Raw genomic sequence first — 20312 nt, forward strand, 5'->3', positions numbered from 1 at the left:
TGATACCAGATTGTTCTCTAGTCTGTTCCAAAAAAAAATTAAAAGCAATCCACTGGACTTTGTTTCCAAGTTTGAAAACGTTTCGCTTCCCATCCAGGAAGCTTTTTCAATTCAAAATGTCAAAAATAGCGTTGACATCGAGGCTTTATACAGTAGCCCAGCAAAGCCTTGTTTTTGTTTAGAAAACAGGCAAATTAAAACGGATGAACGGGTCCACTCTTTGGGAAAGAGCGTCGTTTAGCTTCTGCAATGCCCCATACCTGTCTATGTCTCTGAAAGGGATGTCGTTAAAGGGAATTGGCTGCCTGGCTGAATAGGCGAGGTCTTCTTTTCCCCTGTAAAGTGGTTGCGATGATAGCGGGAAGGGATCAACTCAAATGCTGTATAGTAGTTTTTCAATAGCTGAAATCTGAGTTCTTCTGCTCTGTTTAAGGTTTTTTCTTAAGATAGGTAGCTTCCTTCACACCCCTCTAAAACCACCTATTATCTTTGTCCAAAATGTGAACATCTCTTGTCTGTTCCTCTGCTTGGTTAAAGCTGAAGGTGAACTCAAACATAAAAGAACAACTTACTTTTAGGTTGATAAAAGCTTGTTTAATTTTTCAACTGGAACCTCACAAAGCAAAACAGATTCCAGCCCTATTTTTATTTGACTACTTGAGGAATATAAAATATTTTTATGTACCCCTTGCAATGCACTCAAGGACCACTATGGGTACACGTACCCCTGGTTGGCAATCACTGCTCTAGGAGTCTATTTGAATTGTACAAACCTAACAACTATTAAGCCAAAGCGGAAGTGTGTCAGCAATCACCATGATAAGTGCTGTCTGAAAAGTACAGGTAGTAAGGAAGGAGGTAAGAAATGGAAGCAGGATTCTTCCTAATGGTTTTTCATTTAGCATCAGGACCTCCAGACATTCCTATCCACAAATTAGGAGCTTTACAGTTTGCCACAATCCTTTCTGTGAAACAACCTATAGGCACAGCCCACCTAATGCAGTTAAACAGTAATACTTATTTCATGTACTCTGTGTGACACGTGAAAATGTACACACCATGTTATGTTTTATAATAGCTTCAGCAAATGGCCATATTTGTGTAAGTTGTTTCAGGACAAATTGGAGGATTCCTTTCCTACCAATGTGTTCTTACTGACAGCCCCATGAAAGATGAAGGAAGATGAGCTGGGAAACTGTCCTGCACCGTCCATGCCCCCTTGTGGTGGAAAGTAGTGCTTGTGGTGTGATGGGAGCTAACAACTTCTGGATTGTTGTTGATAGATTTGCCCAAAAGTTCAGGATCACAACACTAGATCAATGGATTTAGATGTTCCAATCACTATACTTCCTGCATGTGCATAAAGTTTAGTGTTAATTGGACCATAATGACACGCCTGGATCATGTGGAAGACATTAACAGCATGGTTAAAGTTAATGCTGTTTAAAATGGGGATCAATCAACAAACTGGACTCTATAGAAAAGGTCCTCTGAGCTAATGAGAATGTAAAAAAAAATAAAACAATTTAGCCAATTTGTGTAATTCATAATATTGGCAGTATTATTTGGGAACTGTTTTCACTTATGGGTATCCAGGCTGTAGTTACAGCATTTTGCCGTGAAATTAAATTTTTTTTAATCATGCATTTGAAAATCAGAGGTTAAAAGTAATGTCACTTCATAGCTTTAGCCAAGCTCTGAAACCTTTCAACACAGATGTTCTGTTGATATTATGGCACCAAACATCCCTATTCAAATCATGGGGTCTAATATCCCTCCATGTGTAGTAATGAGCCATTTTAGTAATGTAGTCATATGACAAAAATAATTGTTTCAAGGTAAATGTCTCAGTTATGGAGCCACATTTAACAGCTTGGTTTTACAACAGGTTAATTGGGCCTGGACTTAAAAATACAACAAAACTCCTATTTATGCAGAAAAATTACCGAATCAGTCTCTAAAATTAGTTGGAAGCTACACAAGCAGTAGATCGGGTTTCAATATCCAAATCAGTGGTTCTCCATCCTGGTCCTTAATTTAAATGGTTTCATCAAAAAAATGTTTCAAAACAGCAGCTCCGGTTAGTTAAAGTTCTCGACAACTATACTGAACCATCTTCCATTTTCAGTTTCTAAACCTTATTTCTAATTTGAGCTGTTGCTTTTCTAATGTGTAAAATCCATACGAGCTATTAGCCAGAAAATGAGATAAAAAAAAAAAAAAGAAACAGGGTAAGGATGTTTAAGAGAAATTTTCATGAATGTTTTCATTTAAATAGAATAAAAATCTGTTATAAAATAACATGCTTACCCAAATCAATTTCTTTGACTATGAGAAAAACTTAAAAACCATGACATGAAAATAAACTATATCCGCTTGACATCAGTTAAAACACACAAAACAGACATATAGAACTAAAGCTTCACCTTAAATCATTATTTCTGGAGTTTTGTTTTATTTGAGTTACAAAATATGAAGTGCCATTAGCAGACTCTACAGAGTTTGCCAATTTTCTTTGTGTTACAAGTATTTACATCAGAAAAAGTAAAGATCCATCTAAATTTCCACACTCTGACTTCTCGTATGTCCCGAGGTAAAGTCTCTGTTAAGTCGTCATTTTTCCACTGACGTTTAAATATTTAAAATATTTACAATGTTCTGTACTGAAAAAACAAGTCTTGAAGCTTGCTCAATGTGAAGGCCCGTGCCCAACGTGACCACATCAGTGTTAAGGAAAAACAAGCAGAGATGGAGAACGTAAAGTAGCTGTTAAACGAACATGTTCCTCCTCGGGATCTCCATAGATTTACAAGTTAATACTTCCTCGGATAAAAGGCCAAGTGAGGAAGTCTGTACATGACTTATTCTAAAATTAAACAATGAAATGTCCCGTCAACCATTGCAGTGCAACAGTTTTAATGATCCTCCTGTGAAGAAAGAGGGAAAAAAAAGACATGCCACCCACAATCACCAGTTCTTATTTTAACGTTGCTTTTTTTTTTCCTTCTTCGGTGCGTCTCCAAAAACACTAGAATAAAACTTCAATAAATATAAATACAGCAGAAAAATGGTCAAGTAAGACTCATTCTGGTTTGATCCATCCCTGAGTTTTTCTGTTTTTTTGAGAAGGACAAAAATACCAGACAGGAGTGACAAACAAAAGCAAAAAAAATGTTATGTAAAAAGAAAAATTTATAAAAAGAAATGTACATCCAAACCAATTATCCCCCCACTGCATCCAGGAAAAAAAAAATAAAAATAAAAAATTGTGGGAGACTCCTCTGGTTTCCTGAGGCTCGTGGGCAAGCGTGTCCAATGATGGGAGGGGGTCCTAGCAATGTAGGTTACACAGAGGTGATGACAATCATGAGGTGTGGTGAGATGCTGGAGATCCTGTTCAAAAGGTCAGGAGCAAGCTGTGATAGGTGGCTCTCAGAAAACTCACAGGGTGGGAAAATCTGGAGCACGTAGGCGGGCTGAGAAAAAGAAAAAAGCAAGATTGGTTTTAAAAAGTTACATTTTTTTTTTTACAGCTACATTTCTCATGTAAATTTGCGTAGTTTTAACACAAACATTTATTTTTCATATTGCACTAGAACAGTTAATGAGCAACCTGTACTTGTGTGCTTGTTTGTTCTGTCTAAAATGTTTATTTTGGAATAAAGAGGTTAATATAAAAAATATTTTTGGTCCGATTTATCGATTAATCTAAAAAATAATCGTCCGATTCATCGATTTTTAAAATAATCGTTAGTTGCAGCCCTAGATTAAATGCTTAATAATAAATACCTGAAAACTAACACTAAGGTTGATGCTCATTCAACATCTATGGACCATTTAACTAATAAAAAGTAGTAAGGTTGTGCTTGTCCCAACAGTTTTGTAAACAAACCCAAACCTTTACTAATATATCTCACCTGATTGGAACCTGGATTGGGGATGTTGATAATACCAGCTGCCAATTTTGCCTGCAAGTAGTTGATGAATGCAGCTTTAAGATTTTGAGTTTGGTTTATGACGTCTTCTTGATCTCGTCCACATGGCAAAGCAAGGAGAAGACAGTAATCGCTGTCGCCCTGAAGACAAAAGTCAAAGTTCAAAATCGAGAACACCCCATAAATTCTGTTTTTGCTTTTTAGTCTCACATTCTTAAATAAAACCTGTCTGATAACATGAAGTGGATTAAATTGTCTAAAAATGCCACTTAATGACCACAGATAAAAAATGTAACTTAACAATTAATGTCACTAAAACAAATCAGCCTTGAAAGACTGATCCTAAGGCTATGGGACTCCACACCCCAAAATGGAGAAAACTGGAGATGCTGGCCAATCTAGAACAACATCTAAGTTGAGAGTTCATGATTTGACATAGAAAAAAATGGTCTCCATGGAAGAGTTTAAAGACCAAACTACTGACTGCCTTATTTATGAGGAAAGGGGGAAAAAAGGAAGTGCAAGACAACATACACATACCGTCATTCTTCTGGCTACACTCTCCAACTGAGACGCCTCTAGTCTCATTCTCTGGACAATCCTGAGCAAAGCACCTCCTTCTTGCAGAGGAAGCGATCGATGAGCCAGAGCTTTATTTCCACATACAAAATGCAACTGGACAGCAGCAGTGTCATTCTTCAGTGCCAGAAGGCCTTGCCACACTATGGGGTACTTCTGTTTAATTAGACAGAAACAGGAAAGAGTGTCAGACAAACTGGACCAACAGGTGTGAATGCATACAGTGATGTCATCTCACCGTCAGCAACTGGACCATATTAACAGGCTGTGCTATCTTGCCATCTGGTTTCGTCTGGAGGTCTGCACCCTTTGGCGAAAAAGAAAATTAGAAAAAAGCTACAAAACTATGAAAAAACAAAAGAAAAATTATTTTACTATCATTCTCCATGTTCACTTAACCTACCATACATGGTGTCACATTCAATGGTGGCTGGTTGTGCCCAACAGACGTGTCTGGGATCTGAGAATGGATGCGGTTTGGGTACATTCCTGGGTACTCTGAGAATGACCCACTAGGACCCGGTGGCATCAGTGGAACCCTCTGGGGAGATGAAACTGCAGGGCCAGACTGTCGGATTCCCATCATTCCATCCTTTGGAAGAGGAGAGTGAGGCCTCTTTGCTTCCAGAGACTTTAGGTCCTTCTCAGACACGCCTTTAGACAAAATGTGAGCTCTCGGTGATACAGAAGGTGGTAGGGTTTCTTGAATGTGTCCAGAATGGGGGTCCAAGGTCATTCTCTGCTCCCCAGTTTGATGCAGGTGCACACGCATGTCTCTCTGAGCTATGAAGGTTTCCAAAACATTTGTCCTCAAGGTTCCTCGAGAATCAGATGGCAGGGTAGCAGATGGTCTCCCTGCTTGGTGGAAGTGTCTAGATTCTTCCTGTTCTCCCTCATGACCTCGCAAAGAACCATGATTAACTTTGAGGACCTTGTCCCTGCTAACAGCCTGTGGGGAGGAGGATCGTGGCTGCATTGAACCGGACCAAGGAGAAGGCAGCTGCTCACCGTGTACGTAGTTCATCACAGACAGAGGTGGAGTGTTTACCCTAGTCTGGGAAACGCAGTGAGGAGACATTCTTCCCAAGCCTCCAGGCACGTTGTGAGGTGGCATGATAACGGACTGCTCTGGATGGTGCACTCCCGCCATATACTGCTGCATGGGGTTAAGAGCAGAGGTTAACATTACAGGGATCCCCTTAGGTGATGATGAGCCAAGGGGTGAGGACACCTTATTGAAAGGAGGATGGGGAGGGCCTGATTTCCGTGGGGATCTTGGCTCCTGTTTAATGGTGCCAAGATGTGCCTGAGCTCTGTCACCAGCTGTGACATAACCTACATGGTTCCCAGGGGGTGAAGGTAGATGGGGGCTTATAGCAGGGCTGATGGTAGAGGTCCACGGCGGCTTAACTCCATCCGTACCATGATCAATATTGTCCATTTTTTTTTTATGTTTTAACTTCATGTAGTCCGGGTGATAACCCATGACTTGCTGGTTACCCTGTCCTGGGAGACGCTTAACAACTCCTTGAGGCCCTGACTGGTATGAAGGCTCCATCTTTTCTAAACTGCTGCTTTCCTGCTTAATTGAGGACAGAGCTGATTGTGGTTTACCAGGATGCACATGATCTGTCTGTGAAGGCCCCTTCTGATGTCCTGACTGAGAATGAGCATATACATCTTGCTTAATCTGGGGAATCGACACCAACTGTTGAGATTCTATGTCGCCTGCTGTTGCTTGTGGGATTTGACTAATCTTGGCACTGATCCTCTGGGGTCCTTCTGTTTTCTGGCCTGAGTGGCTCAGCACCACCACTCCTTCTGATGTGTTTACTCTAAGACCAGAGCAAGACACAGAGTTGTAAGTGGGGCCATCAACAATGAAGCGTGCTCCTGCTTCATCAGGTGGTCCATGGTATGGTCCACCCTCATCTTTGCTGGGCCTGTAGGCTGTTTTGTGCATATCTATAGATGGGTTTCCACTGTTTAAATTAGGCTTCTCCTCAGACTCAAGAGGGTTGCAAACACGGCTAATGACAGATGTTGCCGTAGAAGCGATAACAGAGATCACAGATTTTGTCTCAGAGGTTAATGTGGAGGGTGTTCGGACAACTGATGCTGATTGAGTTGGCGTTTTACTATCCCGGAGCGGGGATCTATTCTGAATTGCAGCTGTAATGGCAGGGTTGCTTTCAGAAGGATTCTGATCTCTGGGGCTGGGCAAATTGGTTTGAGCAGAACTACTTCCTTGGAGTGAAACAGGTTTGGTTTTCATAAGAATCTGCCTCAAGTCACTTGTCCTTTGTTCATGCTCTTTGTTAATGGAGTCTGAGGCTGGTTGGCCTTCTTTTGCTGCAACTGACATATTGGCAGAGGAACCAAACACATCCTTAGACTGTTGTCGCCAGTCTTGTGGTGAAACAGGGGCTCTACATGTTTGAATGGGTCTGATATTTTGCCTGTTTGATGTCAGAGAAGGAGAAACGCAGTCAGCTGGTAAGTGTTGAGGCTTGGTGTATATGGGACTCTGACCTTGGGGAGGTACTGGCTTCATGGCTTGTGTTTGTTCTTCTACGGACGATGTCAGCTCTGATTCTGTTGCTTTAACAGCTGGAAGTTCAGGCTCTGATTTCCAGGGTGTAGGGGTAATAACGGCAGCCGCAGCAGCAGGTGGAGGTTTCTCAGACACAATCTTTACATCAGAGGCTGTCCTTTCAGCAATAGGGACTGCTAGCTCCTCACCTAATGATGGTTCTTCTTTTACATCTTTTCTGGCATACTTTGGGGCTTTGGCTCGTTTAGGCGTTCTGGGCCTTCCCTTCCAACCCTTTTTGGGTGTATTTGTTAAGACAGATTCCTCCTGATTACCGGTTTCAGATTCTTCAACCTTGAGTGGCTGGACAAACTCATTGATTTCAGATTCTGAACCAACATCAGTGTTGATTGGAGCAGCTGGGGTGAGGGGTACACTTGATTCTTCAACAGTTATTGAATCAATAGCAGCCATCAGCTCCGTCTCACTGGCAGGATTACAAGGCTTTTCCTCCTCTGGATCCGATTTTACCTCTGCAGGAGGGACAGAAGGGTTTGGTGGTTCTGTTGGAAATGCTGGGTCAGTAAGTTTGGCTATGTTTTCAACAGCCTGCTCCAGTTCCTGCTCCTGTGAGGATGAGCTCTTTGAAGCTTCTATGTCCTCTTTCTCCTTTTCCTCACTGGGGGACTCTTTGTTAGCAGTAGAGCACCTTGAAGCTTGTTCAGGTAGGTCATCAGGTCTGACCTTTTTTGACAGGTCTTCTTGATTTCCAAACTCTTCATCACCTAGCTGAAGAAGATCTTTGACCTCCGTGACATTTAGTCTGATTTGGAGGTCCTTAAGAACATGAGGCTTTGAAGCCCCAGCTGACTTGAGCTTTCCTCTTGTGGTCTTTTCTTTCTCTGGGACAAGTCGCTCTTCAATAACTAAAGCATCAGTATTATTACCATTCGATTTACCCTGACATATTTTTTCATGTACATCTTTATCTTTACCCAGTTCCACACCTTCTTTGTCTTTTTCACTTTTATTTACATCAGATTTTACTGAAGAATCTTTGACCAAACTTGATAACTGTTGTGTAGTATCTGCTTCTGTAAAATTTCTCTCTTGAGCCTCATCGGTTGCATCAGCTTTGTCCCCTTTCTTTGAGCCTTGAGCTGAGGGCATTTGACCCTTTGTAATATGAGGGGATTTCCCTTTAAGTCTTTGAATTCCTTCTGTGCTTTCCGATTCATTTGAGTCCATGTCTTTGTCAATTTTTATTTTGTCCGCTTTTGAAGCTGAAACCTCTTCAACAGGTTTGCGGTTTTTAGGAGGACGACCACGTTGCTTTGTGGGAGTTGGAGCCGGTGCCTCCAGCTCAGTACTGTGCTGCGCAGCTTCTTTCTCTGCAGGCCGCTTTCGTACAGGGCGCAGTGACTCTGTTATTTCCTTACCACGAGTTGGTGTTGCTTCTTCAACTGGAGTGGCATAAATAGATTTTACATTTCTTCGTGTTCTTCCTCTTATTGGTAAGCTCTGCTTCAGTTGATCATGGTCAGATCCAGGAATCGGAGACTTGGCTGTGGACTTTGTTTCGGCTCTTGGGGACGAGCCGCGTTTCAGCTTATCTTTGTCAATGCGCTCACTCTTGCGTGTAGCTTGTTTCTCAGAAGCAGAGATTGGTGTTACAGGAACTTGGGCAGGAGATTGCTTGCCTTTCTTAGTTTTGAGCTCTTTAGTTTTTTCTCTTTGAAAGGAGACTGGCTCTTCAACTGTGTCACTGTCAGCAGAAACTTGCTCTTTACCAACTTCAAGTTTCCTATCTCCATCTGACTCTAATGCTGTTTGACATGTAGAATAAGGCTCTTCCTTGATTACACTTGCCTCTTCAGTAAGATGGGATTGGTTTGGACTACTGGATGTAGGCACTTCAGGTTGTGACGTCTCAGGACCTAGCTCTGGTTCTGATATGCTAACCAACTCTTCGTGAGAACCAGGACAGTGTGATTGTTCAGCAACTAGGGGCTTTGTCTCTTCAACAAATTCCTGCTTCTCCTCAGCAATTTTAGTTTCATCAAGAGTCTCGGATACAGGTTCAGGTTTTATTGTCTCAGTTGGTGGATGGAGCATCGGTATAATATCTTCCCTTTCTTTAACTTCCTCCTTTATCTCCTGTTTCACGGGTGGGCATACATCAGTAGCCGGACGAAGTAACTCGCACTTCTGATCTAAAGGAGGCGAGTCTTTGATCACAGGCTGAGAAACTAGATTAGGAGTGAGTCTTTGCTCAGGAATAACTTGTTCAACAGGACTGATGGGTTTGATTTCTGCCTCCACACTCGACTCTGGTGTGTCATTAGGCCGTGGAGCTTGTTGTTCCAGATCAGATGGTTTTTCCTCTTTATTTTCATTTGTTGATACTGTGTTTCCTTTATCCTCTTGCAGCTGTTGGCTCTTGTTTTTTTGTTGTTGTAGTTGCGTGAGCTCCAAAAAACGACTGTGAAAAAGGACAACTGGGCCAGTCTCAAGTTCACCCTCTGCCCCTTGCTGACTAGCTTGTTGATTTAGCTCAAGTTCTTCATATTTGCGCTCAAGGTGTTGAAGTCGTCTAGAATCCAGCTCGAACACAGCACTATGAAGGAAACGTGAGGCAAATAGTTCTCTGCGTTCCTGTTCCTCTGGCTTGGGCTCTTCTTTCCTGTTATCCTGTTTGACCTCTGATCCACTTCGTTTTTTCTTTTTCATATACCAGGAAGGTGTAGATCTTGGAGCTGATTCTACTTTCTCTGTGTCTTTCTGATGTCGGAAATTTACAAAGTGGGAATCATAATCTAAAAATGACCAGTTATCCTCACGAGATGATGAGAGTGACTTTGCCCGTTCCAGAAGAGCCTTTGTATCAGGGGTGATGGTCTGGTCAAGTGCAAAGGAATAGAATTTGTTTCTTTCAAGATGTGCTAGCTTTGGGTCTGAAAACCTATCAGGTCTTGGCCTCTCGGGAAAAGGCATAGATGTGGAGGGGGCAGGAGAGAGGGGTTTGTTTTCTCTGTCCTCTTCAGAGTCTGATCTCACTTCCCCTGGCTCTAAATCATGCCAAAGGCCATAGTCTGAAGGTTTGCGGTTCTGAAGAGTTTTACTTAAGTTTCTAGAAAAGTTAACATTGGGTAATATTTCTTGTTTTACTCTGCTCTCCCACCTCTTTTGTGGGTCGTCTTCAACGATATTCATAGGGGTGTTTGTCTTGGTGACCTGTGTGTTTTGAGTCCTTTTCACCAGTAGCTCAAGTTCTGGGTGAATCTTCTGATTGTTTCGACTCAACTCTTTTAAAGAAGCATCCATGAATTCTTCATCTACATGAGTGAAGACCTGGTGTCCTGGAGAGGGTGTACCACTCCAGTCAGGATCTTCACTTTTTTGTCTTCTATAGACACGCTCTCTCTTTATCCCTGGTTCTGCTTCAAACTGTTCAGAGAGTTTGTGAGATGGAAAGTTATCTGTGACATCCTCGGGTGGTTTACCAACTTCATGCACAAGACTACGATGTTCTAAGTCCTCTGCTTCATTTCTCTGAAGATTTTCTGCTTTTTTAAGTTTGTCAGAATCACGCTGTTGTTGCTGCTGCAGGTGTAGACGTCTGTTTTGCTCCATCTGCTTACGATAACTCTGAGAGAGGTCAATGTCAACATGGTCCTCCTTGTTCTTGGTGTTTTTATTTTCAGGATTTTGATTAAGTTTGAATAAGGCATTTTGTTCTTGCTCTCTAATACCGCCTTGATCTGAATTCCCTTCTAATGAGACCCTTCTGGAAGAAGTGCTTCCTTGTCGTTTTGACTCCAGCAGCTCTATAGATCCTTCAGGTATATCTCTTTGTCCTCTGAGATCCTCCAGTCCATCCTTTTGAGTGACACTTTTTTCTGTTTTAAGTCGTGCATCTCGTCGCTGAGAATCTTTATGTTTTTCAGTATCTGGTTCTTTTATATAGGAGTTATTCGATCCAAAGTCTGATGACTGACTGCCATCCTCCTCTTCCAGCCTGCTTCTTTTCTGTCGAGCAGTCTTGCCACCTAAATCTCCAAATCGCCTTTTTCTTGCAGCAAGGCGATCTGTGTCAACTACTAATTCTTTTCCATCATTTCCAACATCAGTCTTAGGATTTTTTTTGAGTCTGGTTTTCCCATCCACCTCTGCTATATCTGATTTGTTCATTTCACTTTTAACAGACTCTTGAAGAGCAGTTAACTGACTTCCAGACAGATTGTCTCCTTCCAACTTACATTTCTGTTTCTCATGAACATCTTGATCTGATCCTCTTCCTCGTCCAGATCCTCCATCTAAACCAGCATCCGTCTCTGTTTCTGGTATTGGGTTTGCTGGGGACTGAGGCTTTGGTTTCCTTGATTTACCTCTTTCAGCCTTTTCTTTGTCAGTTTTATCCTTTCTTTTAGGCCGCTTCGGTTTCTCCACCCCTGTCACTCGATCAGGCTGAGAGCTCTTTTCACCCTTTGCTGCATGATCAAGTATGTTCTTTTCAGATTTGTCAAAATGTGAAGGCGACATGGAGCTCACACTGCCACTCCTCTCAGATGACTGGCTGTAAACACGTCGCTCTGAGTCTCTGGTAGCCCGTTCTGATGAAGAGGGGGATATTGTGGGAGTAATAGCTCGCCTTGGATGAGATGGGCTCCACCTGCTACGATCAGCCTCGAAACGCTCCCCGCTCTCTTTCTCGCTCTCTTTGAATATAGGTGTATTTTCTGATGTCTTGCTCGAAAGGGTCTCTATAGTCCCTGTAGTCTCTTGGGTCTTCATGATAGCGTGGATCAAAGTGTTCCCCCTGATAATGTTCCAGTCCGGGAAAGCGCTCTCTGCTGCGCGCAGCATATTCTCTACGAGCATCTTCTGGATAAAGGTCAGTGGTTCTTAAGTTCTCGTAGTAAGCTCTCTCTGCCGTAAACTCGTGATAAGGAGGTCTGCGATCCTCTCTGTAATTTAAATAGAAATTTGAATTGCTTTAGAAATGTAAAAAATACTTGCATGTACTTTTTTAATAAATGTGGTACCAATATGACTAATTCAGTCTTATGCAAAGGAAGAGAATAGAGTAAATTTACCGTCGTTCCGGTGGAACTTCATAGAAGTCTCTAATGTCTTGACCAGAGGCCTGCATTGAGCGGTAAAATGCATTCTGGCTTTCTTGACTTGCAAAGTCCACCTATCAGTGATCAACAATAAAAAAAATTAAGTACAGAGACACCAAGTAGCTTTGTGTCAAAGGCAATGCCGATAAATTTTTTAAAAATAAATTTACCTTAATTTTATTGCCACCAATCTTCCAGCCTTTGGTCTCCCTCACAGCTTGCTGAGCAAAATCTGTGTTGTTGTACAAGATAAGGGCCATCCCCTTTAGCCGATCAAATACGACCTATAAAATGTAAAAATACAAAGTAACAATAAGGTGAACTAAAATCAAGACCAAAAAAACAAAAACAAATTATAAACCGCTGTAAATAAAAAGTACAAAAAAAAAAACACTTACTTTAACTACATGCCCATAGCGCATAAAATGTCTTGTAAGGTACTGCTCTGTAATGTTAGGAGCCAAACCATCAAGCCAAACACATGTAGTAGGAATACTCTTCCCAAAACCGAGCTAAAGAGAAAAGTAGAGAAAAAAATTATATTGAGAAATGTATTGTATAAATTATATAATTGTATAAATTGTTGTACATCTAAATATTTAACTCAGAAAAATTGTCATATTCTTGTCTGGGTTTAAAATCTTTACCTTAAGCCTGTTGCTCCCCAGATATTCTGCATCCATTTTCTTGATGGCCTTGCAAACGCTCCCAATATCAGAATACTGGACGAAGGCATACTGAGGAATTCCATTCACTTTCTTGATGTCGATGTCCTTGGGAAGACAAGACGCAAATCAAACAAATGCTCACTATACAGTTGAAAATGTTAGCTTGAAAGTAAATAACTGGGTTAGAACTTACAACAATTTCTCCGAAGCGCTGAAAAATGTCAAGGAGCTGCTGATAAGTGGTGGTCTTTTCAAGGTTTCCTATAAACAGTGTCCTCGTAGCCTTGGGGTGGAACTCGTCTAGACGTCCATCTAGAGGCCTGTAGTCATTTTCGTTCTCAGTTTCTGGGGAGGTAAAAAAATGTAAATAATACTTCAATCAAATTGAAGGAGATACTTTACCTCCTCATCAAGTTTTGGAAAATTCAGTGCTGTTAAATAGTTCCATCTGTCACCACTTACCAGGACCGTTCCAGGCTGTGACCTCAATAAGCATTCCAAAGAAGAGTTTTCCTTTGGAGACACTGAGGGCTTTCTCCTGATCCTCTTGTTGTCTGAAGAACACTAGACCATAACGATCTTCTGACGCCCCATGAATCTGCACCGAATTCACTTTCCCATATTTCTTGAATTCATGAAAGAGTCCATCTTTTAAACTTGTATCTGTAGAAATAAATAGTAATTTTAAGTATCTAATTCAAATAAATCTGTAAAAGAACTAACAAGATTTTTCAAAATATGGAGCTAAGCTACAGCCGAGTTTGTTCGTTTTTACACATTATTTTAGGTCTTTTAGCATGAATGTGAGACAACCGGCTTTTTAAACACATTCTCTGACACGTTCTACATTGTCAGTAGCATTTAATGTCTGTTCTATTAATCAATATGTGCTCTTCATTAATCAGTGATGATCAGGTATTTTTATAGGCTGACATGAGCATTCTGATACAGCATCATTTGTAATTGTTTAGGGGCTGAAGATGGATGGCTCCTAAAATATGCTTTAAGGGTAACATAAACATGAACTATAGATGAGTTAAAACTGAGAGACAAATAAATAAAATGCTTGGAAAGAGTCATTGGGAAATGTGGAGAACCCAACTAAATTGGAACTCCACCCAGGTTTAGGTTTCCCCATTAACTACTTCATATCTGAGCCAGACTTTTACTGTTGCTATCTGATCTGGTCCTGGTTCCAGCAATGGAAACCATGGGTTAAAAGAATGACACAGAAAAAGTTTCCTGGATAGAGAAAAGAATTTGCATCCAAACTCTACAAACAAATCTAACCTGTGGAGCGCACTGGTAAGTTTTGCACTTTAATTCCAAAACTCCTCCGTGGCTCTTCAGAATCCATCACCATACATGTCTGAGAAGCGTGTGCAGCCGAAGACTGGACAGAACGGGCTTGTGAACCATCGCTAGAGCTGCTGTTTGAATCACTGAAAAGAGAGTGGGGAAAAAAGAAAAAGAAAAATTAGTCTTTGATTTAAATGTATATGGCTAAAATATAGAACTTAAGATACATACCTGCCACTGCCTGTACTGCTGGTGCTGCTGACAGAGTCCGAGCTCGATGATCTGCTGTGAGATCTCGATCTTGGGCCTCTTCCAGGGGACAAAGGCGTTCTTTTAGGAGAATGGGGAGTTTTTGGGGTTTGCCCTGCAGCCCGTTGAGGAGATGGGTGCCTTGACTGGGAGGAATGAGATGATCTGCTTCGACGGTGGTGATAAGCTCGATCAACACGTCGCCCTCTATCATCTCTGTAGAGGTCACGTCTTGTTGAACTGGTAAGGGTAAATGGATCTCGTATTCTAGACTCAAAATGTGGGTCTGCTGCTTCAAAACTCCCTCCGATGGCACTACTGCCCGGGCCAGCAGCTGCAAACACGGCACGATCACGGTAATATTCAGCGTTGTAGTGACGTCTGTCAAATGTCCCACTGCGCTCATGGTGGCCATATGGGCTGTGATCGTATGCACGTTCACGGCTTTCTGAGCTACTGTGAATTAAGAACAAAGTGGAGAAATTTACAAAGAAAAAAAATTAGTAAATTCTTAAATTAAAAATATCCCATTGAAAACAACCAGTACAACACAGATGCCATAAGCATTTCAAAAAATGCCCAGTTAAAAAACAAACAAACAAACAAACAAAAAAAAACCCACTAAGATATGCCAAAACTATAAGGTCTCACTACCTGTCATTTCAGATTCAACTTGAGATCTAGGGCAGCATATTGAAAATCTAATATATACACACACAATGCCTTGCAAAAGCCTCCATAACTGAACTTTTCCACATTCCATCAGGTTGGACAAGTTTCAATCCATTTTTGTGGTATTCTAAAATACTAACACAAGGCAGCACCTTTGTGATGTAGATAGAAAATTACAAATCTTTTTTAACTTAAATGATAGAAATCTGAAGGGTGTGACTTGAATTTTTAGCAGCCCCTTGAAAAATATCCAGAGCACCTAATTGCTTGAATAAGTCAACTAAACTAGTACAGCTGTGTTTAATCACTTCTTGGTATAAAATACAGGTAATCTAGTAAGGCTTGCAGGAGACACAGTAATGTGGAAGATGGAGGTCTTGTTGGAGGAAATGAAATTAAAACAATGTGCATCATACTTTTCAGATTTTGATTTGCAAAAATATTTTTTGCAAACCCATGTATCATAACACTAAATCCAAGAATAAAACAATATTGATCTTCAAATTGTACAGAAAATTGAAAAAATACCAAAGGGTAGGAATACTTTAGCAAGGCATTGTGTTTCTAGCCACATATTTGTAATATGCCTCAATTGTGATGCAACTGTGACCAAGACATACATTCTTACAATTTAAGCTGAGATACTTTGTCACAATAAGATCTGTTGAATCTAAGCAGAATATATTTTACATGCCAAGCATGCCGGTTAGATAACATGGCCTAATATGTAAATGACACTTAATACTACTTTTGCAACCTGGTGAAAGAAAACATATGCTGGAAAATGATTTACCATCTGCATTGAATTAAACAACTGTCTTTCAGCAGAAACCTTAACAAAGCACTAGGGAAGCAGAAAGATTTTTTTTAAAATATGGCCAGAAAAATACCAACCTTTTGGAAAAGAAGTTACCAAAATTAATCCCAATAAAATCTAGGTGGTCAGAATATGAATGCCCCAATGAAACATTGGAGAAAAAAAAGAGAAGAAAAAAAAAAACGACAAAAAAGTGATCCAATTAAGGGGTAAAAAGGTTTCTTCTGGATCATACTTTCAAGTCATCTTCAAGGACCAGGTCAGGATTCTTGTATATTCCACTGTTTAGTTTTTAGTTAAGTATCTCCATAGGATGAGGGCAAAAAAAAAAAAAAAAAAGGCAAAATAATTTTAGAAGTATGCTCCTTGACGAATTTTAGGAAATGGAGTGGTAAAAAAAAAAAATTGATAACATGGTTAAAAAAAAAAAAAGACGAATGATTATTTGCATATCCAGGTTAACTGGTTACTTTTTTTTTAAGGCAGCATAATATATATATCCAAATTGATCGTCTTGGTGAGAAGGGTAGCACAAGGAATGAATATGTCCCAAAACTTAAGCATTAAGAAGAAATAAACTAATCAGATTACTGAGGGGGAGAAAAAAAATAATACATCCCAGTGGATTACATCCCATAACTTAGCTGATAGAAGAATCAGAAACGTCACAGAATAAATCCTTAACGAATCTTGGTATAGCATAGTTCCAAAGTCCAATGATCCCATATGGTGTGCTTCATGAAACATGAAAATTGTCTTGTTAGCAATGTATGAAGTTTGTTTTTGGTTGCATTTTTTATTTTTTTAAAGAGTTATTCTCCGCTTTCTATCCTTGGATTGTTCTTGAGGGCACACATACAGATATAGTATATCCACACTTCAGTACTCCGAATAAATAGCATAATACACCTAGCCACCGTAGGATCCACATCACTATGTCCAGCATGATGAGCTGCATCCAGTACGTCCGGAAACTTTCCGCCTCACAAAGTTTTCTTCACGCTTCCTAAGATGAAGTATTACTCCATAAACTTGGAAGTCGGTTGTTTGGATCCAGAGCGTTCTCTTGCTGCCCCCTGAGTATAATTCCATTTTTAGAGAATGGAATCAGTAACAAAGTTAGGTTTTTGCTCATACGCAACTTGGGACATACACACTTATTTATGCTCCCTTGGGTTGTGTAATTTCTAAGATCTTCCATCCAGTTGCTTAAAACCTAATATCCGAAAGGTATATCCACACACTGGGGGAGGAAAAAAAAAGTAGTCCAACAATCAAGCCTTGGGTTAGACTGACAGGCCGATGGCAGAACACCAATATACCTCAATAAATCCTTCAGGCAAAAAAGTAAATCCTTTATATTTGGGCTTCTTCTCCAGCTTCAGGATAATCCATGTTAACTTCAGGGTTAAATTCCATGTTGATTAATATATATCCGAAAGCTCCCCAAGGTAGTATCCCACATAATAAATCCACAGCTCACCAGGATATTCCTCATGGATGTAAAATCCAAACCAGATGTAAAAACCTTGTAACATAGTTACCTTTGCAAATGATAAAGTGAATTAATTTCTTTTAAATCCCATGGGGTAGGCGACTCAGGTGTGATGAAGAGTGGAGTGATCCCTAGATTACCTTTTTGTGACCCCTTCAGGTACCACACCCTGATGATTAACGCCACTATGTGTACAAGTTAGAAACTTAAATGACACCTAGACCACTCTGGATTTTTATAGGGACACTGTGTCCACTTACCCATCTATTCTCCGTTCATAACGTCCCTCTCGGGTGTGTAGGGACACAGGTGGGCCAAACACTGGGCCAACTGTTCCCCTAGAGAATCCTGCAACCTCTCGACTGCTGGAGGGGGAGCTGTCTTCGAGGCCCCGCACAGCACTAGGGACTGACCCTGGCTCATTGTAGTCAGTCCGAAGGTCCCTGTCTCCCATCTTATTGACAGCATTGTGAGCCTTCTGTGCACTTTTGATATCCACAAAATCCACAAAGGCTGCAACACCGCCCTCTGACCCTCGCTTTCGCAGAACCTTGACGCTCTCCACTCGGCCATACCTGACAGGAAATTACAGAAATAAACACAAAAAGGGAGTTACAATCAAAGCATCCAATATTGTTGTTTTTTTTTGCATGTTAAATTTATGCAGAGAATGTAATATAATAGCGCCAACTAAGAGAAACCAGCTGAGGAAAGATGTTTATTTGATTGAGGTTTTTGGTTAAAATAAACACAAATCAGCCAGGATTGTTTTTGTTGGGTGCACTATGTTAATAAAAACAAAAACGAAATAGCAATCATTCTGTTTAACAATATCTCAGATTGATGGGTTCGTTTGCTTTAGATTAGGTTAGAATGCACTCTTCCTTGAGATAGAAACAACAATCGATAATAGCTCAGTAAAGCAGTAGGCACATGCTTATCTAAACATTAAGAACGACAGCTATTGAAAAAAAATGTTTTATCATAAGTAAAGTTAAACCTACCACAGCTAATTTCAAATATTTTCAGTAACTGACTTGAACGCTCTGCAGCTCAACAACTTGCTAACATTGGTCCCGAGCCCCCCCCCCAAAAAAGCTCATAAAATGCTTTAAGAGTAGCTCTTTTAAAAAAGTTAACCTGTTACAGTTAGGAGTAGCAAAATTTTAAAAAAGGCTAATTTGGGAGATTAAAAAACAACAACATAAGACTAACACATCATCGCGGTGGACGCTGGCTTGAACAGATCACGAAAACCTTTCGACTTCCCACAAAATGGTTGGCTGGGTGCTAGCTAAGTGGCTAGCAGCTAACTACCTTCTCGCGTTAGCAAAAGTTACCAAAACACTCTACAATATTAAAATGTATGTGTAGGCGCGGTCGTTTAGTTATGTTAACGTAGATAAAAGGCCAATATGTAGCAATAGATCACACTTACTAGAGAGGAAACCTAACGAGGAGCAAAAGTTAACAATGCTAACGTTAGCTATGTTAGCAGGGCTAGCAGCGCAGCCCTCGCATCGAGAAAAGGTTAGTACTGCAGCCAGCGCGCGTAGCCTCGCAAACACGCTCTCTCTTGCATAACATACCTTTTAAAATGTTCCACGATTTTCTCCTCACGAACATGTTCGGGTAAATTTCCCACCCAAAGGTGTCTGGTTTCCCGAACCATCTTGCGATCTTCGTTCCTCCTTCAAACACATATGATCTAGCACGTTTCTAATCCCCTGCCGGTCGGAGGTCCGTCTGAACAAAATGACCGACGGTGGATTCCGTGATCGACGTGGGCCCGAGAGCCTGCTCCCCGTGTAGCTTTAGCTGTTTGCTGGCTTCTGCTGCTGATGCGTCCTCGGTCAGCGCGCGTGCGTGCTTCTCAGCCTAGCTCAGGGTAGTTTCGGGTGTGCGAGCCGCGTGCGCCGGGTGGTGTTCACGCGCGAACATCGAGAACGCGGTTTCATGACGAAAACAAATCAACAGCCCGGAAGTAATATTTTCATGTGCAGGTTCAATCTAAAATGTAGTTTTGAACTGCTTTATCTGCACTACTAAGGACAACACACTATTATTAAACCTATCCAAATTAGATTTTTTTTAGATTAAGAGAAACAATTTTAATTCATAAAATCATGTCTTTGAATCATGTATTTTAATTTCATGGCTTATCATCAATGGTAATTCCATGACACCGCAGAGTGGAAACTTGTTTTTATTTTGAGACATGTGCGTCTGTGATTGTAGAACAAATAAATTGTAATTTTATTAAAGTAAACTTTGGTTTGAACTTTGAATATATATTTTAACACCCAAAACTTTATTTGAGAAAGTGCTTTAACTAATTATTATTTATCAATCTGTTGAATAGCCTATATTTCTGATTAATAGTATGACAGCTGAAGGTGCCAATTGGGATTTTATTTTATTTTTTACTCAAAACCGAGGGATAAAGATAAAACTGCCCCTTGAGGAGTTCTGGAAATAGTTATAGTAAAGTTATAGTTTTTCATCTCCACTTCAAAATCACTTCGCTTGCAATTTTACAGTCCCAGCCAAATTACTACACATGAGTTGAATAGGTTTTAGCACATGTGGTCTAAATCCCACTTGATTCAAATGGCTAAACCACTTCACTAGCATACAGTTAAGGCCTCGATCTGAATACCTGAAACCAGTAAGGAACCTTGAGCCAAGGCGGTGGTTCATCGATGTCTATCATAACAAATGCTATCGGAACAAAGCTGCCTGTTAGGAAGGAGCTAGAAGCAGGAAGCTGTATGCTATTCAGTTGGCATAAGGACCTCCCGGCCCTTTACTAGGGCCTATCCATTATCTAGAGGCGAAGCACGTGTCTTGTTCTCACTGCTGTAGTAATATTAGCCCTGTTTCAAGTGCATGTTGGACTTCAGTAGAGCGCCTGTCATTGGTCTTGTTCATAACTTTCATTT

At 40.7% G+C, this 20312-nt stretch overlaps 1 protein-coding gene across 1 annotated transcript; it reads right to left on the reverse strand.

Annotated features, from left to right (window-relative positions):
* Nucleotides 1-2427: 2427 nt before the first annotated feature.
* si:ch1073-335m2.2 (msx2-interacting protein) lies at nucleotides 2428-19269 on the reverse strand. Its single transcript, XM_038279918.1, is given in 16 exon segments — nucleotides 2428-3476; nucleotides 3918-4076; nucleotides 4476-4670; nucleotides 4753-4821; nucleotides 4918-11745; nucleotides 11747-12014; nucleotides 12144-12244; nucleotides 12341-12454; nucleotides 12569-12682; nucleotides 12818-12943; nucleotides 13032-13183; nucleotides 13301-13501; nucleotides 14129-14280; nucleotides 14369-14842; nucleotides 17631-17945; nucleotides 18960-19269. Coding segments are annotated over 16 exon segments (9483 nt in total). The 5' UTR covers nucleotides 19043-19269; the 3' UTR covers nucleotides 2428-3344.
* Between the last annotated feature and the right edge of the window lie 1043 nt (nucleotides 19270-20312).

This window comes from Cyprinodon tularosa, unplaced genomic scaffold (assembly GCF_016077235.1).
Source record: "Cyprinodon tularosa strain WSP-4 unplaced genomic scaffold, ASM1607723v1 ctg154, whole genome shotgun sequence".
In the NCBI taxonomy this organism is placed as follows: Eukaryota; Metazoa; Chordata; class Actinopteri; order Cyprinodontiformes; family Cyprinodontidae; genus Cyprinodon; species Cyprinodon tularosa.